Source organism: Danio aesculapii, chromosome 24 (genome assembly GCF_903798145.1).
Source record: "Danio aesculapii chromosome 24, fDanAes4.1, whole genome shotgun sequence".
NCBI lineage: Eukaryota > Metazoa > Chordata > Actinopteri > Cypriniformes > Danionidae > Danio > Danio aesculapii.
The window spans coordinates 1,159,871-1,179,995 of NC_079458.1; the positions used below are offsets into that span (position 1 = coordinate 1,159,871).

General features: G+C 36.5%; 1 protein-coding gene across 1 annotated transcript in view; it reads right to left on the reverse strand.

The window, feature by feature from the left end:
• Positions 1-4,011, reverse strand: part of acvr2ba (activin A receptor type 2Ba) — a 63,375-nt gene extending 59,364 nt beyond the window's left edge. Inside the window, exon 1 of the mRNA XM_056451104.1 lies at positions 3,574-4,011. Coding sequence (XP_056307079.1) covers positions 3,574-3,625 — 52 coding nt within the window. The 5' untranslated portion in view covers positions 3,626-4,011. The remainder of the gene's footprint in view (positions 1-3,573) is intronic.
• Between the last annotated feature and the right edge of the window lie 16,114 nt (positions 4,012-20,125).

Consider the following 20,125-nt stretch of genomic DNA (forward strand, 5'->3'; position numbering starts at 1 on the left):
CAAATTACATTTGTGTCCTCCTTTTTTGGCTGATCTGAAAAATGGTCCGATCTGTGACTAAAAACCCTAATGTAACCCGAACCACAAGATTTGTATACCGTTACATCACTACCAAATACACATACATAGCATTAACATTAAGTCAATTCATTTATTATTTCAGAAATCAAGGCTTAAAGGAATAGTTGCCTCAATATTGATAATTCTGTCAATATTTACTCATCCTTCAATCTTTTGAACACTAATAAAGATGCATTGAAAAATGTTGCAAACCTGTAACCATGGACTTCCATGTGTTTACTGGTTTCCAGCTTTCATTAAAATATCTTATACTGTGTTTAGCCGAATAAAAGGTTTGAAGCACTTGAGGGAGAGTAAATACTTCATACATTTTTATTTTTGGGTGAACGGTCCCTTTTATATCTTCAGGTATTTCGGTGTCATTCTCACAGAATTATGTAAGTTCATGATTATTACAGAGTTTTATTCTTTATAGAGCTTACAATCCCTCAGAAATAAGAAAGGGGAAGTAATGAACAGGACTGGCAGCTAAATAAATAAATAAATATATATTATGGCTGCACAATATATTGTTTCAGCATCAATATTGCAATGTGTGCAACTGCAATAGTCACATTGCAGGACATCAAGCAATTTCAACTGAATTCAGACTATTAAGGCACAAGACATTATAAAGTGTGCCACTTTAACAAAGATGAATAGTTTATTTATACAATGAAGAATACAGCGTGTTATTTGACACTTGATTATTTAATTTCTGTGCCTGAATACTGTTCGACTCCTCTTAAAAACCATAAAGTGCTGTTTATTTAGTGTATTATAGTTGTTCTCATCTGTAATTTAGTTCATTCTGTTTTGTTTGCATAAACTTTTGCTATAATTTTGTACATTTTATGAAACTCCCTAAAGTCATCTCAATGTAAAACTATGAATTCTTTCCTAATAGTCATCATGTGAAATTATATTCATATTTCAATATGTATCGCTGAAAAAAAAAGTAATATTTCAATGTCAGTCTTCTAATATACTAGGGCTGCATGATATTAGGTACAGCAGATCCACAATATATAAAATACTAAACAAACACATACAATCGTCAGATCAGGTATCTTTACACTCCATCTCCAGAAAAACACAAACTTTCTTCAGCCACGTGCAGAGATTCAGCAAACAAACATCAACAGAGAAACACACACAACACTTCAGACAGAAACATCATGTAAAGACCGAACAGCTTTCTAACAGCAGCACTTCATCTCACATTCACTACAGATGCAAACGACAGTTCTTATGCTTTCAGAATGTGTTCGGTTTCCTTTTATATTTACAGAGAGAGGAAAAATATCTGTTTTACCATGATTTACCACAAGGCAAATTCCAGAAATCGTTTAACAACCGTGTCCAAAACTCGTCATTCACCTTTATGTTAATGCTGTCAAATGATTAATCACATCCAAAATAAATGTTTATATTTACATCAATGGCGTGCATTCATTTTGAATAAACATTGTATATAAATAAATTGCAAAAACTAAACCAAATATTTACATTTGTTTTGTATTAGATATAAATATATATTAGATATAAATATTTAAATTGTATTATTATTAAAATATAAGCCTTTTCTCAAATGTATACATGTATATGTGTGTGTTTTTATATATACACCGTATACACACACATTATATCTATATATATATATATATATATCTATATCTATATATATATATATATATATATATATATATATATATATATATATATATATATATATATATATACACACATTATGTAAATATTAACTTTTATTTTGAATGCAGTTAGTCGTGATTTATCTTTTAACAGCACTAATTCATATCAAAATATCTTCTGAGTCTGACATATTAAGAGAGACTATTGAATGATCAAAGCTTGATCAAAACACTCAATAATTGTCATCTGAAATCTTTATTCTATTCTTTCACTATATTTAATGTATTTAAAATCATCTCTGAGAGGATGTGTATTATTAACTGAGAGATTATTTATTAAAGCGCACTGTGATGTTAAAAGGTGTTTAATGTGAATTCAGCATGATATTGAGCTGTATAGCACATATTTGAACAAGCACAGCTCAAAATACGCATTTGGTTTTCATTTATATATAAATAGATGGTACAGCAGGCACTTTAACTGAAAATAACATGCTTTCTTTGTATAAAAAGCACTTTATAAGATTTTATTTGACTTAATCTGGACACTAAGACGCACCATGTTCATCATAGTAACACACACCAGCACTGAGACATTGTTCTGAAATAAAAATAATGCATGCACATCTCTGACAGCATGTCTATTATTAACTGAGAGATTATTTATTAAAGCACACTGTGATTTTAAACGGTGTTTAATGTGAATCCAGCATGATATTGAGCTGTATAGATTCACCCCTCCCCCCCAAAAAACCTCCAACACAACAAAGCCAATGCAGAAAACACACACAGACACAAAACTATAACACAACCCTCAGAAAACAATATTCACATTTAACATCACTGCAAAAACTACACCATTAACCTCTTCCTCAGCTTTTAGTTTGGTTTAATAAGCACAAATATGGAAATATTTTTAATCAAGAAGCAAAATGAGTCTGAAAGCACTAAAATAAAGCGAGTTTTAGCTTCAAACAAGAAATTAAAACGTGCCAACATTGACTTTTTATTTTAATAAAGTGCACTACTCAGATTATAATTAAAGCACACTTAAAGTGACAGTACAACAAAAAGACAACTGTTTTCATTTACTCACTCATGTTTAAAACTTGCTTGAGTTATTTTTCCTTCATCTGTTTAACATATAAGATACTTTGAAGAATGTTGGAAACACATCCGTTGACTTACATTGTATATTTTTAACTACTAAAGAAATTAATGGATATACGTTTACAACATTCTTCCAAAGAATAATAATAAGTTGAAAATAAATACGAAAATGTATATATAAAAAGAGTATAATAATAAATACACAAATAAATACATAGATAAAAACATACACATATATAGTTACATATATTGATGTATAGACAAGCTGATAGACTAATAGATAGATAGATAGATAGATAGATAGATAGATAGATAGATAGATAGATAGATAGATAGATAGATAACTTTAAAAGAATGGTAACATTAACCACTTGAGGGTGGGTAAATAGTGAGTAGTAATGTTACGCTTTTGTGGAGAGAACTGTCCCTTTAGTTTTACAGACGACTTCTCAAGTAAATGTTTCTTGGTTTAATAACGTTTAATCAAACAAATCAGCTTAAACAGCAGTGAGTTACTAATGAAGACAGTGAGTAGTATTTGTATTTCTGAATGAATGTGACTCATTCACATCGACCAAACACTCACTCCAATACTAACACACACGCACACACACTTCAGCACTGATTTTTAACGGTCAAATAAATCTGACGCGTTCAAAACGAGCAGCAAACGCGCTTCAGGAGCATTTAACAGCACCAAATCCCACAGAAACAGCAGATTTATTCAGAAATAATTGTTAAATTGTCTCACCTGCAGCGAAAGTTGCCAGAAGAAGTGCCAAAGTGAGCAGAGAAGCGAACATATTCCTCTGATCAGACCAAAAACAGCCCGGATTTACTCCTGTTCGGCGTCCTCTGCCTCGCACACATTTAAACCGATCACACACACTCACTCACTGAAAAACACACGCACACTCACACACCACACGCACACGCGCGCTCTGGAGCCCGAGTGACCGTCGGCCTGATGTCCACACCAGCGGCTCTCAGTCAAACTTGAGCCCGATTTAAAGCCATCAGGAACGACGGATAATCCACACTGACGCCCCCCAAATAAGCAACCCGATCTCCGGCAGGTCCTGCAGAACCTGTCCGCCTGTGCAGCTTCTGGTCGCCCGGATTCCGACCCGCACCGAACTGAACTGAGTCCAAAATGGCTTCGGAGAGCCAAACGCAGCCAGCGGGGAAACCGAGATTCCACGTTTACTACGGCCAGGGATACGCTCATGAATATTAATTAGGCGACGTGACGCTCTACTACGAGTGTGTGCTGATTGGATGAGCTGCAGTCAGGCTTGGCTCATGAATACCAAATCGACCGCGGGAATGGATGCTGGGCGAGTGACGTCAGCAGGGTGTAGTTAATATTCATGATGCGCGTACTCGCCGTAGTAGGATTCGGGAATTTCGCAGCAGGGAAACCCGGATGTTGAAAAACAAAGAGAGGAACGCGAAGCCTTTTTGAGCCCATATGCTCGCACGATTTACACACACACACAGCACCCCTGCGTTAATAACAAACACTACGGTGTTTTGGTGCAAATGTGACTATGATTGAGTTATGCAGAATTAAATGTTCGTATTATTTTGATTTGAGATTAAATGCCATTGATTTATTAGTTACTGAGATAAAATCTGAGCCTTAAAATTAAGATAATTTTGAACATTTTTTTTAATTACACCACTATATATATATATATATATATATATATATATATATATATATATATATATATATATACATACACACATGTAATTAGTGATATAATAATATCACTGAAATATTTTATTGCAGTTAATAGTTGATATAAACAGTGCTCAGTATAATTGAGTACACCCCACTTTGAAAATGAATATTTTTCTCCATTTCTCAGTGAATATAGGCAGGGGCGGATTTAACCAATAAGCAAGGTAAGCAGCCACTTAAAGTAGGAATATAAAGAAAAGAGGAAATCTGAGGGCTCCCAAATAAGTAAAAATTATACTATAAATTATATACAGCATTGTTTTCTATCATATTTTGTACGGTGAGGGTCTAAAAGTATTAATTTTAACGTAATTGACCCTTTGCTAAGCTCCGCCTTCCTTAGTTACTGTTGCTATGCCTGTCAAGCTTTCTTCCCTGGCACATCTATTACAATATGTATGCGTCGGTGTCAGACATTCCCAGGGATATAATTAGCCATTTTTGATGAACAGGTGAGATATCCGAGAAAGCCAGACTGCAGTATGTGTTACAGGTGTATATTCACGACTTCATACGCAACCGATTAGAAAATCACTTCATCAAAATTGAAGCTAGATTGGCCTAGCTGCCTCATACGCTGACCATTCAACAGCTTAGTTCATGTACAGCAGGACAGGTGACGTTTAAAAATAATCTAATTATAACTAATTAAACCCTGATTTCTCTATTTTAGCCAAAAAGCCTGATAGATTAATGTTGTGCAATGAAATATAGCGTTACTAACCCACGAGGAAACACGCATGAACAGTGCTTTTACATCATTCATTCATAGAAAGAACAGCCAGAGAGGGGAACTTGATGGATTTGTGCCGAGTATTAGCATTATTGACCCATAACAATGTTCAGTACCTATAACTGTCAGCATGTTTGTGCTCTTTTTATACAGTTTCTATTCTAATTTGCTGTTCAGTGGAAGAAATAAATAAATTGAAATGCAAATCAAAGTATAGATAGCAGAAGTGAACAAATAGATTTTTCCTACCAGCAAATATTAATGCGACATAATAAAATACAAAATCTACACCTATCTCCCTAACTAACAAAAACAGGTACAAATATTTACAAAAAGAAAAGTGGCGTCCAACCCCTACTGCCTCTTACCGTGTATATATTTACAATATTAACAATCAACAAACACACAAACTAAAACAAAATAATGGGAAGGGGGATCACGGATGGGTATACAACACATAGTCAAAACTATTACAACAGCACAGGAAACACAATCAACGAAAACAACTCAGCAACAGGAATAACTTTATCACAATCTCAAACAACACGCCAACAAAACTCGCTCTCCCGCCCCACGCCCGTTGCCCCACGCCCTGGGTAACCTCCTCCAATCCCAGGGCACATCGCCTGCGTAGTTAGGGCGGGGCCTGCAGGTGGAAAGAGAGGGAGAGAGAGAGACAGACAGACACACACAAACAAACACACCTGCCAACGCAACAATATATAGAAGCAAACACTGACCCGCTATAACGTCATCTCTAATGACTAAATCTCCAAAAGACCGATGAAAACATCAGTGAACTGTAGCTCTGACATAGACATGAGGGATATAAATGACTGAAACACAGCTGCGGGTGAAGTATATTGATGTGCTCAGTTGGTGATCACATCTCAGTTTTGTTCTGTTGATATGTAATTTCAAATATTCATAGCTTGAAACAGATGAAAATATGACTGCTATTGGTATGCCTACTATGGCGAGGGCTTAAACGGAGCAGTGCTCATAATATCGAGCGGAACAAAAGAAAACGACCGCTGTGAAACAGAACCTGCTTTGTATTTTTGTAGGAAACACAGTTTAGATCTGTTTAGGGTAAGAGGTGTGTGAGTTATTGCCGTCTATCACTGAATGTGTCGGGAATATCGAAAACAAAACCAGCTTAACTCCGCTCTTTTAGCGCCCCTCACACAGCTTGATCCACGCTGGCATTTCTCTACTTGGTTTTGAAAAAGGAAAAAATTGCACCACCCTGTCCAAACTTTTAAGAGAGCGGGTGTCAGATTTGCACAGTCCATAAGCACAATGCTTTGGCTTGTTTCTCTCTCTCGAAAGCTTGACAGGCCTCCTGCGCGTAGCTATGGTTGCTAAGCCACGATTGGTTTTTAGGTGTGGCTTAGCGAAGGGTATACCTTCCCCTATACCTTCAATCATGGACCAGGGATGTGTTTCCCAAACAATGACGTAACTCATGGCTGAACTATCATAGTACGATGCATCGTTTGGGAAAAGAACGATGTAGTCATGGGAGTGTTTCCCAAAACCGTAGTTACTCTGTCGCAGATCCATCGCTTGAACCACGTTAGTTATAATGTAAAACGCCCATAATGATGCTCTAAACGGGGTGGAGGAACAGCTTATTTAAAGAACAACCCTATCATTTCCTTGTGTAAATTAAATTGTTTTACACAGACACATGCATTTAAAATAAATCCAATATTAGTTTAGGTAAAAACATGCACTCGCTTTCCAGATTAACTGAAATATATGTAAATGGCACATTTAGGGTCTGTGTTTCCTTTACAAATATTGTTGAGAATATTCCATATTATGTTTTAAAACATAAAATCACTTACAAAAGCTAACACGTAATCTAATATCATATATAAATCATATAAATAAATAAATAAATAAATATTGAGGATATTTATTAAGAAATGAAATGAAATTTTTGTTATTTATTAGGAAATAAAAAAATCCAACTATAAGAATATTAATGATTATTATTATTATTATGATGATGATGATGATGATGATTATTATTATGATTATGATGATGATGATGATGATGATGATGATTATTATTATTATTATTATTATAATTATGATTATTATTATGATCATTATTATCATTATTATCATTATTATTATCATTATTATTAAAGGATAGATGTAGGATATTGTTTATTTATTTATTTATTATTTTTTGAAAAGTCTACTTTTACAATTTGACGCATGTAAACCTCTGCAGAAATTTTCTAACCTACTATAAAATAAAAGTATTAACATATGCTATGCTATTTTTTGTTTTCACAAGCTTTGGAGCAATGACTGTAAAAACAATACTAGCTTTGGAGACATAACATAAATTCCCCTAGGCTGTGTTCAAAATGACATCAATGTTTTCAAAGTGCACTGCGAAGGGAGCACAACTGTAAACATGAAGATCACTAAAACTGAGCTGTAAAAATACTTCATTCATTCATTCATTCATTTTCTTTTCAGCTTAGTCTCTTTATTAATCCAGGGTCGCCACAGCGGAATGAACCGCCATGTAAAAATACTTTGAAAGCAAATTATACCTAAGAGTGATGACTTTAATGCTGTTATTTTAAAGATATGTTAGAATGTTCTAAATGAATAGGGCATAGGGAAGATAACTGAGAACAGAACACAGGCAGGAACTATGGTTCTAACTACAGCTCCAGATCAAGCAAAGACGTTGTATAGTTTTACAGCCAACTGTGTGCTAGTTTAAAGTTCTGAGCTTGTACACCGAGACTAATAACCACGCACACTGGATTAACTTTGACTGAGGCTACAGCTAAAGGGCGTCACACACCGGATGCGCCACTCAGATCCGCAACACGGCACACCAGACGCGCACATTCGCATGTTGTTTAAAATGAAACTATTCAGATGGCGCTCTGTGGCACGGCAGAAATATGAACAGTGTCGTGGGTCGTGGCCCTGCAGACAGCCTAGAAACCTATGTTTAGAATTCTAAAATGCATGGTGCTGCGTGGCCGAGCGGCGCTTCTGGTGTGCGACCTACTTAAGGCAAGTTCGTTATTTCCAATGGAGGGACGCGCACGTGAGGCAACACACTCGCACTTTCCAGCTGCACCTAGTTAAGATCACGGGGAGCTTCTGTGAATGAGGGAAATGCAAACGGCTGAAGTTTAGGGAAGATGCAATGAAAAGTACACATGTTTGCAAACCCACCTAAAGTTACATACAATGGCACAGATGAGAGAGATCATGTGGTGAATGATGATCTTGTGTTGAGCCCAATGAGCCTTACGCCCCATTCACACGAGGTGTCAGCTTCAACGCTTCCCATTCACTTTGAATAGGTGATGTCAGGCATTGCCGAACTGCATTGTGGATCCGTCGGCGCCGCTTCAGAGGCGTTGCTAGCTGCAGAAGTTGGGACTTGCTCAACTTTTCAAGCGCTGACGGAAGCGTCAGCCAATCAGATCGCTGTATGCAAATACACCAGCTCAGGCAGTGGCCTATTGCTGACTAATTTCATTGGCTGATGCTGCTATGATGATCGCGTCAGCCCCAACTTCAGACACACCCTCTGTCAAGTGTTGACAGCCCCGTGTGAATGGGGCGTTACATCTAAAAATAGAGCAAGGGTGTTTCTTTGGTGACATCGCTTTGACTCACACGCTGAAAATGGCAAACGTGAAACAACAAACTGAGGATATGGTAATGCATGCCTGTCAATCAATATTGGTGGGCGGGGGAATCGCCCTTTAATAAATTGTTAAAACATTGCTGTCTATGAGGCAGCAAGTCCAGAGACTGTGGTGTACACCATGATTTTTTATTAAATTTACTATAATGTGTGATTAAAAAGTGGTCATAAATGAATATTTTCTCAATTGAAATGAGTAGCGGCTTGGACCCAGAAACAGTATTCCATACGTCAGTGTTTCCCAACCCTGTTCCTGAAGGCACACCAACAGTACATATTTTCAATCTCTCCCTATTCAAATACACCTGAATCAACTCATCAGAACATTAGAAGAGACTTGAAAACCTGAAATGAAGGGTTCAGATAAGGCAGAGTTTCCCAACCCTGTTCCTGGAGGCACACCAACAGTACATATTTTGGATGTCTCCGTTATCTGACCCATTAACTTCAGGTGTTGGAGTCTCTCCTGATGTTATGATAAGATGATTCAGGTGTGTTTGATTAGGGAGAGGTTGAGAATGTGGACTGTTGGTGTGCCTTCAGGAACAGGGTTGGGAAACACTGAGATAAGGGAGACATACAAAAGATGTACTGTCGGTGTGCCTTCAGGAACAGGGTTGGGAAACACTGAGATAAGGGAGACATACAAAAGATGTACTGTCGGTGTGCCTTCAGGAACAGGGTTGGGAAACACTGCCATACGTCATGACTTACGCATGTGTTTGGACAGCCTGATCTCACGAGAAAACGTAAATATTTTACGTTTTGACAGTTTAGTGGCTAATTCATATGAACTTGTACGAGTTCAGTCATACAAAATTGTACGATTTTAAAAAGGAGGCGTGGCACCTAACCCCACCCCTAAACCCAACCGTCATTGGCGGATGAGCAAATCGTACTAAATTGTACGAATTAGATCGTACGAATTAGCCACTGAATCAAAAAGTTATGAATTGCCGTGAGATTGTGTTGGTTTGGACTGTGGGGGAAACCGGAGCACCCTGAGGAAACCCACGCCAACACGGGGAGAACATGCAAACTCCACACGGAAACACCAACTGACCTGGCTGAGACTCGAACCAGAGACCTTCTTGCGACAATGCTGACCACTGAGCCACCGCTCTGCCCCAGTCTAATAAAAAATAAAATGAGAAAACACAATAAAATATCAATATTTTGCACGCTAAATTAAACATTAAACATAATAAATCCAGATTCAAACCTTCAATAGAAGCTAGTTTGTAATAAGAGATAAATGTAGTTATTCAAGTTTAATTTCTCACAAGTGCATTAAACATCAGCGCTGAAAATAAATGAAAAGCCATTTGCAAAGCACGGGAGATCTCTCCTGAAATGACAGCGTTATCGGGCTGTTTCGCGATGAAAGGCAAATTATGTGTCAAAATATATTGTGTGTAATTACTGTTGACACACACACTGAATCACAGTCGCAGAGCTGTTATTTTCATAATTATACTGTTGTGAAGAAGCAGACCTCACACAGGAGTGTAAACACTGATCCCAGAGCAGCTTTAGGTTCTCAGTCTGACAGCAGCTTTTACACACAAACATGAGGAGCGGCTGCAGATATTATATTGTATTCTGCTGTATTACTGTATGCATTTCAATTCAGGTAAATTCCCCTTTATTTGTATAGCGCTTATACAATGTAGATTGTGTCAAAGCAGCTTCACATTGAAGATCATAGTGAATGTAAACAGTGTAGTTCAGTTTGTAGTGTTTAAGTTCAGTTCAGTTGAGCTCAGTTCAGTGTGGTTTAATAATCACTACTGAGAGTCCAAATACTGAAGAGCAAATCCAACGATGCGCAGCTCTACAGATCCTGAACCATGCAAGCCAGTGGGGACAGCGGAGAGGGAAAAAAAACTTCACTAGAGGCGGAAGTGAAGAAAAAAAACCTTGAGAGAAACCAGGCTCAGTTGGGCACGACCATTTTAATTTCTCCGCTGGCCAAACGTCTTGTGCAGAGCTGCAGTCTCAGTGGCGGAGGCTGGAAGCTGGCCTCAGCGAAGACTCGTCTGTCTCTGGAGCGTCACAGGAATCAGTCTCATGTTCTCCACTCTTCCATGACCACCACAGTAGCTGCTCAGGATACGGCCCGGTCCAGGATTATGGAAACCTTGGGATCATCTCATCGTTGGTCTTGGATCGAATCAGTGACTCTGCATGGTCTGAGGGCCTCGGGAAGAGTATCCCCAGGTGGAAATGGAGAATAAAGAGAATAATTAGCGTAGCATTTCTGTCTAACAGAGGAAAACACCAGCATGCTCCTGCTGAACACTCCAGATGATTGACTTTTACATGATTTACTGCTTTTACTTTATCATCTACCGTACAATATTGGTTAAAATTAAGATCTTGGTGTCTTTTTTTGTAAACTTGTTTTAAAAATTTGCGTTGGTTACAGAGGGCGGCTCAGTGGTTAACACTGTAGCCTCACAGCAAGAAGATTGCTGGTTCGAGTCTCGGCTGGGTCAGTTGGCATTTCTGTGTGGAGTTTGCATGTTCTCCTCGTGTTGGCGTGGGTTTCCTCCGGGTGCTCCGGTTTCCCCCACAGTCCAAACACATGCGCTATAGGGAATTGATCAACTAAATTGGCTGTAGTGTATTAGTGTGTGTGTGTGTGAATGAGTGTGTATGGGTGTTTCCCAGTACTGGGTTGCTGCTGGAAGGGCATCCGCTGCGTAAAACATATGCTGGAATAGTTGGCGATTCATTCCGCTGTGGTAACCTTTGAAACTATGTTTATTATTAGTTTTTTTTATTACCTTTCATGTTTTACTGAGAAAAATCTGTATTTTAACATGAATTTTAATTAAAAAAAATCTCACTTCCTTTAATTAGATTTTTTTGATTGAGTGTCATGTTTTGCTGAAGATAAAAAGCACCAGTCCAACTGCTCGTTAACGCAAATTTCTAATCAGCCAATCACATGGCAGCAGCTCAATGCATTTAGGCATGTAGACATGGTCAAGACAATCTGCTGCAGGTCAAAGCGAGCATCAGAATGGGGAAGAAAGGGGATTTAAGAGACTTTGAACGTGGCATGGTTGTTGCTGCCAGACGGGCTGCTCTGAGTATTTCAGAAACTGCTGATCTACTGGGATTTTCACGCACAACCATCTCTAGGGTTTACAGAGAATGGTCCGACAAAGAGGAAATATCCAGTGAGCGGCAGTTCTGTGGGCGCAAATGCCTTGTTGATGCCGGAGGTCAGAGGAGAATGGCCAGACTGGTTCCAGTTGATAGAAAGGCAACAGTAACTCAAGTAAGCACTCGTTACAACCGAGGTCTGTAGAAGAGCATCTCTGAACACACAACACGTCCAACCTTGAGGCGGATGGGCTACAGCAGCAGAAGACCACACCGGGTGCCGCTCCTGTCAGCTAAGAACAGGAAACTGAGGCTACAATTCACACAGGCTCACCAAAACTGGACAAGAGAAGATTGGAGAAACGTTGCCTGGTCTGATGAGTCTCCATTTCTGCTGACACATTCAGATGCTCGGCTCAGAATTTGGCCTCAACAACATGAAAGCATGGATCCATCCTGCCTTGTATCAGCGGTTCAGGCTGCTGGTGGTGGTGTGATGGTGTGGGGGAGATTTTCTTTGTGTCTATTAGTACCAATTGAGCATGGTGTCAACGCCACAGCCTACCTGAGTATTGTTGCTGACCATGTCCATCCCTTTATGAGCACAGTGTCTCCATCTTCTGATCTCAGACTGGTTTCTTGAACATGACAATGAGTTCACTGTACTCAAATGGCCTCCACAGTCACCAGAGCTCAATCCAATAGAGCACCATTGGGATGTGGTGGAACGGGAGATTGGCATCATGGATGTGCAGCCGACAAATCTGCAGCAACTGTGTGATGCTATCATAAGGCAGTTCTAAAGACAAAAGGGGGTTTAACCCTGTACTAGTAAGGTGTACCTAATAAAGTGTCCAGTGTGTATATATATATGCATAAGTGCACAGTTAACTTAACTGATTTGTGCTTTTTGTGTTTCTGTGATATATATTTATCAGTTTCTACAAAAATATAAAGTGTTTTGGAGATTTTTTTAAAGATTTGCGTGATCATCAGCTGTTATTTACTTTGATATTTTCCCTCTTCTGTATTTAAAGTCTTTTCACTGATGTTTTTTCACTTCCTTTCCATCAATATTCACAGTTAATAAACAGAAGCCTGCTGTTGGTGAGTTGATTCTGTAGCAGCAGAAATGTCCTTCACAGAGACACCAGACCACTCCATCACCTGTGTGTGTGTGTGTGTGTAATCTCTGAGTGTGTATGAGTTATCTGTGAGAGAGTGTGAGATATCTGGGAGTGTGCATGTGTGCTTGTGTGTGTATATAAGTTTGTGTATATGTGTGTGCGTACATGTGTGTGTTTGTATTTTAGTGTATGTGTTTGTAAGTTATCTGTGAGTATGTTAGTGTGTGTGTGTGTGTGTGTGTGTGTGTGTTCGAGCAGTGTCTCTCACACACACTTATACTAATAATACACACACAAACACACACAGTTTACAAAAACACACACATATACATACACAAATACAAACACACACACACACTGTATGTACTTCTAATGCACAGAAGTGTCAGTCTCACCACACACACACACATCTTAAAGATCTTACATAAGACACACAGATCTGTGTTATATAAGCTGTGTGAATAATAACAGGCGTATGAACAGAGGATCTGCACATCTGTGGCTGCTGCTGGAAATGTCATCTGTCACTGATCTGTGGAAACACACACACACACACACACACACACACACACACACACACACACACACACACACAACATTTATTCAGCTCCATCAGTGTTTTATATATATATATATATATATATATATATATAAATATGTGTGTGTGTGCGTGTGTGTGTAAGCCTGGATGAAAAAAATCTGCCTGAAGACACGACTATATTTGTAGGAATAGTCAATAACACACTGTATTATTATTATTATTATTATTATTATTATTGGGGCGGCACGGTGGCTCAGTTTGTTTTATTTCGGCTAGAATAAAAGCAGTTTTTAATTTTTTAACCCATTTTAAGGTCAATATTATTTAGACCCTTTAAGCTATTTGTTCTCTATAACTTGCCTAATTACCCTAACCTGCCTAGTTACCCTAATTACCCTAGTGAAGCCTTTAAATGTCACTTTAAGCTGTATAGAAGTGTCTTGAAGAATATCTAGTCTAATATTATTTACTGTCATCATGACAAAGAGAAAATAAATCAGTTATTAGAGATGAGTTATTAACACTATTATGATTAAAAATGTGTTGAAGAAATCTGCTCTCTGTTAAACAGAAATTGGGGGAAAAAAATAAACAGGGGGGCTAATAATTCTGACTTCAATTGTAAATATATATATATATATATAATTTAGTAAGGTGAAAGAACTTCTTTTTTATCTTTTAAAATTGTACATTATTTCTGTTTAATTTAATTACATTTTTTTTTGTTAAATGCTTAATTCTGATTGGCTGATGAGCATTTATTTGGTTGTTTTCAGATAAACACGGCAGGTCTTGAGTGCATTACAGCTCCATAAAATTATTCCTTACATTAATATTTATAGTTTATTATAGTAGCTGTATTAGTTATTAGCTCCTTTTGGTCATATTTTAATTTTAACCTCTTTATGTGGAAATTAAAGTGACTCCTGATTTATTTCTAATGTAGATTTAGTTGGGAATGACTATATTGTGGTGTATTACTGTTTATACTGCAGGTCTGCTGAATGCTGATTGGCTGATGGTCAATCTAAGGCAGTGGTTCACAAATGTTTTGGTGTGTGCACTCCTTTCTAATATTCGACACCTGTCAAGCACCCTTTTCTCTGATAAACCTCCACAGTTTTAACTCCAATATCTAAATACACATGTTCTGTAAACGTGATTAAAATAAAAATAATAAAATAAGACGAGCTTTTATGAAGTTGACCATTTTCACAGCGTCATTAAGAACAGACTAAAGTTCATCTGGCATGTTTTCCCATCTCTACAGCTTGTTGGTGGATGCTGCAGTAGAAAACCCATGGTGCAACTTTTCGGATGAAAGCTACTGCTCCTCTGTGCATCCCTTTTTCTTCTTCTGCAGTTCCTCCTATTTTACTTCTTGTAAATCGATCTTGTAAGTGGCTGTCTTGTTTGTAAGTGCCGGACCATATATGAGGGCTTAAGACTGCTATTAGCTAACACCTCACCACAGACTACACATTCTGGATTTGGATTTTCTGCATCTCCAACACATGTAAACCCAAAGCCAATGTTACTGTCACTATATTTGCATTTCTCTGTTTCTGCATCTCTTCACCTCATTGGTTATCTATTCAGGCCCGCTGCACATCTCCATAGAAGCAGCAGATGTAGATGGTTCATCCCTACTGTCACATGACTTCTTAAAAGGGCCAGTTTTTAACCAGGTGTCCATTTTAATGAATATAGTAAGTGATGTACTATACTAAATGTACTATAGGGCCTAATGGGAAAGGGCAGGGCTATTGTGACCCAGACGTTAAACCGTGAGATGAGTGTAAATTACAATTGTTTTGTGATTGTTTTCTCTCTCTCAGTGAATTTCTTTTAATTCAAAAGTATGGATTGAGAAATTTACTCAAGATAAATGCATGAAAATATTAAAAGATCAAATTTTCCGCTGTACAAACATTCTCTCGCGCACCCCTGGAGGTCAGACTGTGTACTCCTAGAGGTGTACGCACCCTAAATTGGGAACCGCTGCTCTAAGGTGTTTGGTTATTTGCAGATAAACACACAGCTAAAGTAGTTCCGGCAGGTTTTGAGCACATTACAGCTATATAAAATAATTCCTTACCTTAATATCTATATTTATAGTAGCTGTGTTATTTATAAGTTCCTATTGTTGTATTTTTACGTTTACATTTTAATTTTAGCCCCCTTCATTTAGAAATTAAAGTGACTTCTGATTGATTTCTAATGTAGTTTTAGTTGGGAATGACTGTATTGTGCTGTATTACTGTTTATACTGCAGGTCTATTGGATTCTGATTGGCTGATGGTCACTTTAAAGTGTTATTGTCAGATAAACACACAGCTAAAGTAGTTCCGGCAGGTTTTGAGCGCATTACAGCTCCATATCACTACACTGAACGAGTTCTTTCACAGCTACAACAGTCAGAAATCACATCAGAACACAACAGAAGGCTTTGGAGGAAGCTAGTGCCACACACAGGAGGACAAAAACGTGACAGATACAAACATCTGTAGTGTTAAAACTCACACGAACGCCTGATGAGATGACGGTGGTGTGCAGAAACACAGTGAACCGTCCTTTCGTCCTCAAGCTCTTTTATGATTATTTTATGGCTTGTGTTTTTTAATGACGTACATTACAGCATCCTTTAATATAAAGATCACGCATGCAAAAATTCATGTGGACGCTGCGCATGTTTCATAGCTGCTTATTAAGTTTTGATGTGGAGCTATAACCCAGGCAGACCACAGGTTGAGGATATGAATATTCACACTTTGATTAATGAGGAAGTCGAGTGTTTGACCTTTTAAATCTATTTTACTGTATATTATATGCTTTATATTGTCTGATCGCAGTGAAATATCCAGTTATTCACAGCATTTATTTATTAATAAAGTCAAGCTGCACTATTGTTTTTATTTGAGTCTGTTTTATTTGAGATTTTTATTTTATCCCAGAAATCAATAGAATATTCAATAAAAATCAAGTTGCATGAAGACATGTAAAGTTACTGCTGTAAATATATCAAAGCTTAATTTTTAATTAGTATGCAATGCTAATAACTTAATTTGATCAGAAAATAATGTCAAAAAGCTTTTCTCTTTTAGAATGTTTACTGTAGAAGTCTAAGACAGAATTATTTAAACTCTTATTGTACACATATTTTTATTATTATCATGTATGCATATACTGTATATACATATATATAGATGTGTGTATATTTTTTATTATTATAGTATTAATAATACTTTAGTATTATTATTATTTATTCAATTTATTTATTTTATTATTAGTTTTTCTTTTATTTATGTTATTATTATTATGTATTTTATTATTATTATTTATACTATTTATTTATTTCTTGTTATTATAATAATTTATATTAATATTAATTGTATTATTATTACTTAATTTATTTATTTATTTATATCTTGTTATTATAATGATTTAATTATTATTAGTATTTATTCGACTTATTTCTTGTTATTATTATAATTAATTTTATTTTTATTATTTATTGTATTTATATATTTATTGCTATTATTATTATTATTATTATTATTATTAATGTTATTATTATTATTAATGTTATTATTATTACTATTATTATTAATGTTATTATTATTATCTATTCTATTTATTTATTCCTTGTTATTAATATTATTATTACTTTTTTATTTATTAATTCCTTTTTAATATTATTATTAATGTTATTATTATTACCTGATCTATTTATTTATTCCTTGTTATTATTATTAATGTTATTATTATTACCTGATCTATTTATTTATTTCTTGTTAATATAATTTTTTATTTATTATTATTACATATTCTATTTAATCCTTGTTATTATAATTATTTTAGTATTATTATTATTATGTATTCTATTTATTTATTTCTTGTGATAATTATTTATTTTATTATTAATATAAGGTGGCGCAGTAGGCAGTGCGGTCACCTCACAACAAGAAGGTCGCTGGTTCGAGCCTCGGCTGGGTCAGTTGGCATTTCTGTGTGGAGTTTGCATGTTCTCCCGGTGTTGGCGTGGGTTTCCTCAGGGTGCTCCGGTTTCCCCCACAGTCCAAACACATGTGGCACAGGTGAATTGGGTAGGCAAAATTGTCCGTAGTGTATGTGTGTGAATAAGTGTGTATGGGTGTTTCCCAGTGATGGGTTGCAGCTGGAAGGGCATCCGCTGCATAAAACAAATGCTAGATAAATTGGCAGTTCATTCCGCTGTGGCAACCCCAGATTAATAAGCCGAAAAGAAATTGAATGAATGAATGAATTATTATTATAAATTTTATTATTAGTACTTATTCTATTTATTTCTTGTTATTATAATTATTTATTTTATTATTATTATTTATTGTATTTATATTAATTATTATTACATCTGTTTCGTTTTCTATAAGAATACCTGTTAAATATCATTATCTTAAGGTTTTTTATGTAAGACTGGAACATTCCACTGTGTTACAAAAAACTGATTTGCACAGCTTAAAAGGCGATTTTCTCAACATTTAGATTTGTTTAACCCTCAGATTTCAGATTTCCAAATAGTCATATCTCAGCCAAATATTCTCCAAAGCATAAATCAGTGGAAAGAATATTTATCCACAAAGTAAATTCACCTTTCTGACTGGTTTTGTGACACATGTTAATGTATTTGTTATGATGGCACACATTCAGAGCTATAACTACAACCTTTGATTTAAATAAGTGTTGGGAAGTGGTCAGAAGTCCTAATTATTCACCCTCCTGTAAATATTTTTCCCCAATTTCTGTTTAACAGGTGGAAGATTTGTTCAGCACATTTCTAATCATAATAGTTTTAATAACTCATCTCTAATAACTGATTTATTTTCTCTTTGCACATAATATTAGACTAGATATTCTTCAAGACACTAGTATTCAGCTTAAAGTGACATTTAAAGGCTTAACTAGGGTAATTAGGGTAAAGTTAGGGTAATTAGGCAAGTCATTGTATAACAGTGGTTTGTTCTGGAGACAATCCAAAACTAATATTGCTGAAGGGGGCTAATAATATTGACCTTAAAATGGCTTTAAAACTATTTAAAACTGCTTTTATTCTAGCTGAAATAAAACAAATAAAACTTTCTACAGAAGAAAAAATATTAGAGGAAATACTGTGAAAATTTCCTGAATCTGTTAAACATCATGTGGGAAATGTCTGACAAAGCTTTCACAGGAGGGTGAATAATTGTGTATATGTGCGTTCTCAGAATCCACAGCTCATTTTCTCAGAACTTAATGAAGTCTAGTAGTCTTGACAGGAAGCTGCAGGAATAGTCCTGCTCCACACATTAGAGGAGCAGTGATGTGACGCACTCACAGCTGATTTAAAGGCAATTACTGATCATTAGCCTAATGTGGAGGATTATAATCTGACCTGAGATCAGCGTGAGCAGAACAATCAGTCTGACCTGCAGCTTAAACACTGCACTTAACAACACACACACACACACACACGACCGTACACACACATACTCATTCACTCACTCTCATAGACACAAACACACACACTCAAACACTCACTCAGACACACATAACAATAACACACAGTCATTCACAGACACGCACTTACACACACACACACACACACACACACACACACTTACTCACAGACACACAAAACTCACTCACAGACATACACACACACAGGTTAGTTTATTGTTCACAAACACACACATGCATGTATAACAATAATGCACAAACACACACATGAACGGACACACACACATTCACACAACTATAAGACACACACACACACAAATCCATGTATGACCATAACACAAACATACCAACACACACACACACACTCACTCACTCACTCTCACAGACAAACAGACAAACACACACACACTAGGTTATCATGTTTAATGTTCACAGACAAACACACACACACACACACACACACACACACGCACACACACACTTACTCACTCACTCTCACAGACACACACACACACAAACATGCATGTATAACAACAATAGACATGGACACACTCAAACACACACACACAGATGCATAAATGACCACAATACACAAACACACACGACTATAATACACACACATAAATCCATGTATGACCATAACACACACACACACACACACACACACACACACACACACACACACAGTCTCTCTCTCTCTCTCATACACACTTACTCACTCACAAACACACACATTCAAATGCATGTATGACCATAACACACACAGTTTCTGTCTCATACACACACACACACACACTCACACACACACACAAATGCACATATGTCCATAATACAAACATACACACACAAAAATATGCACATAA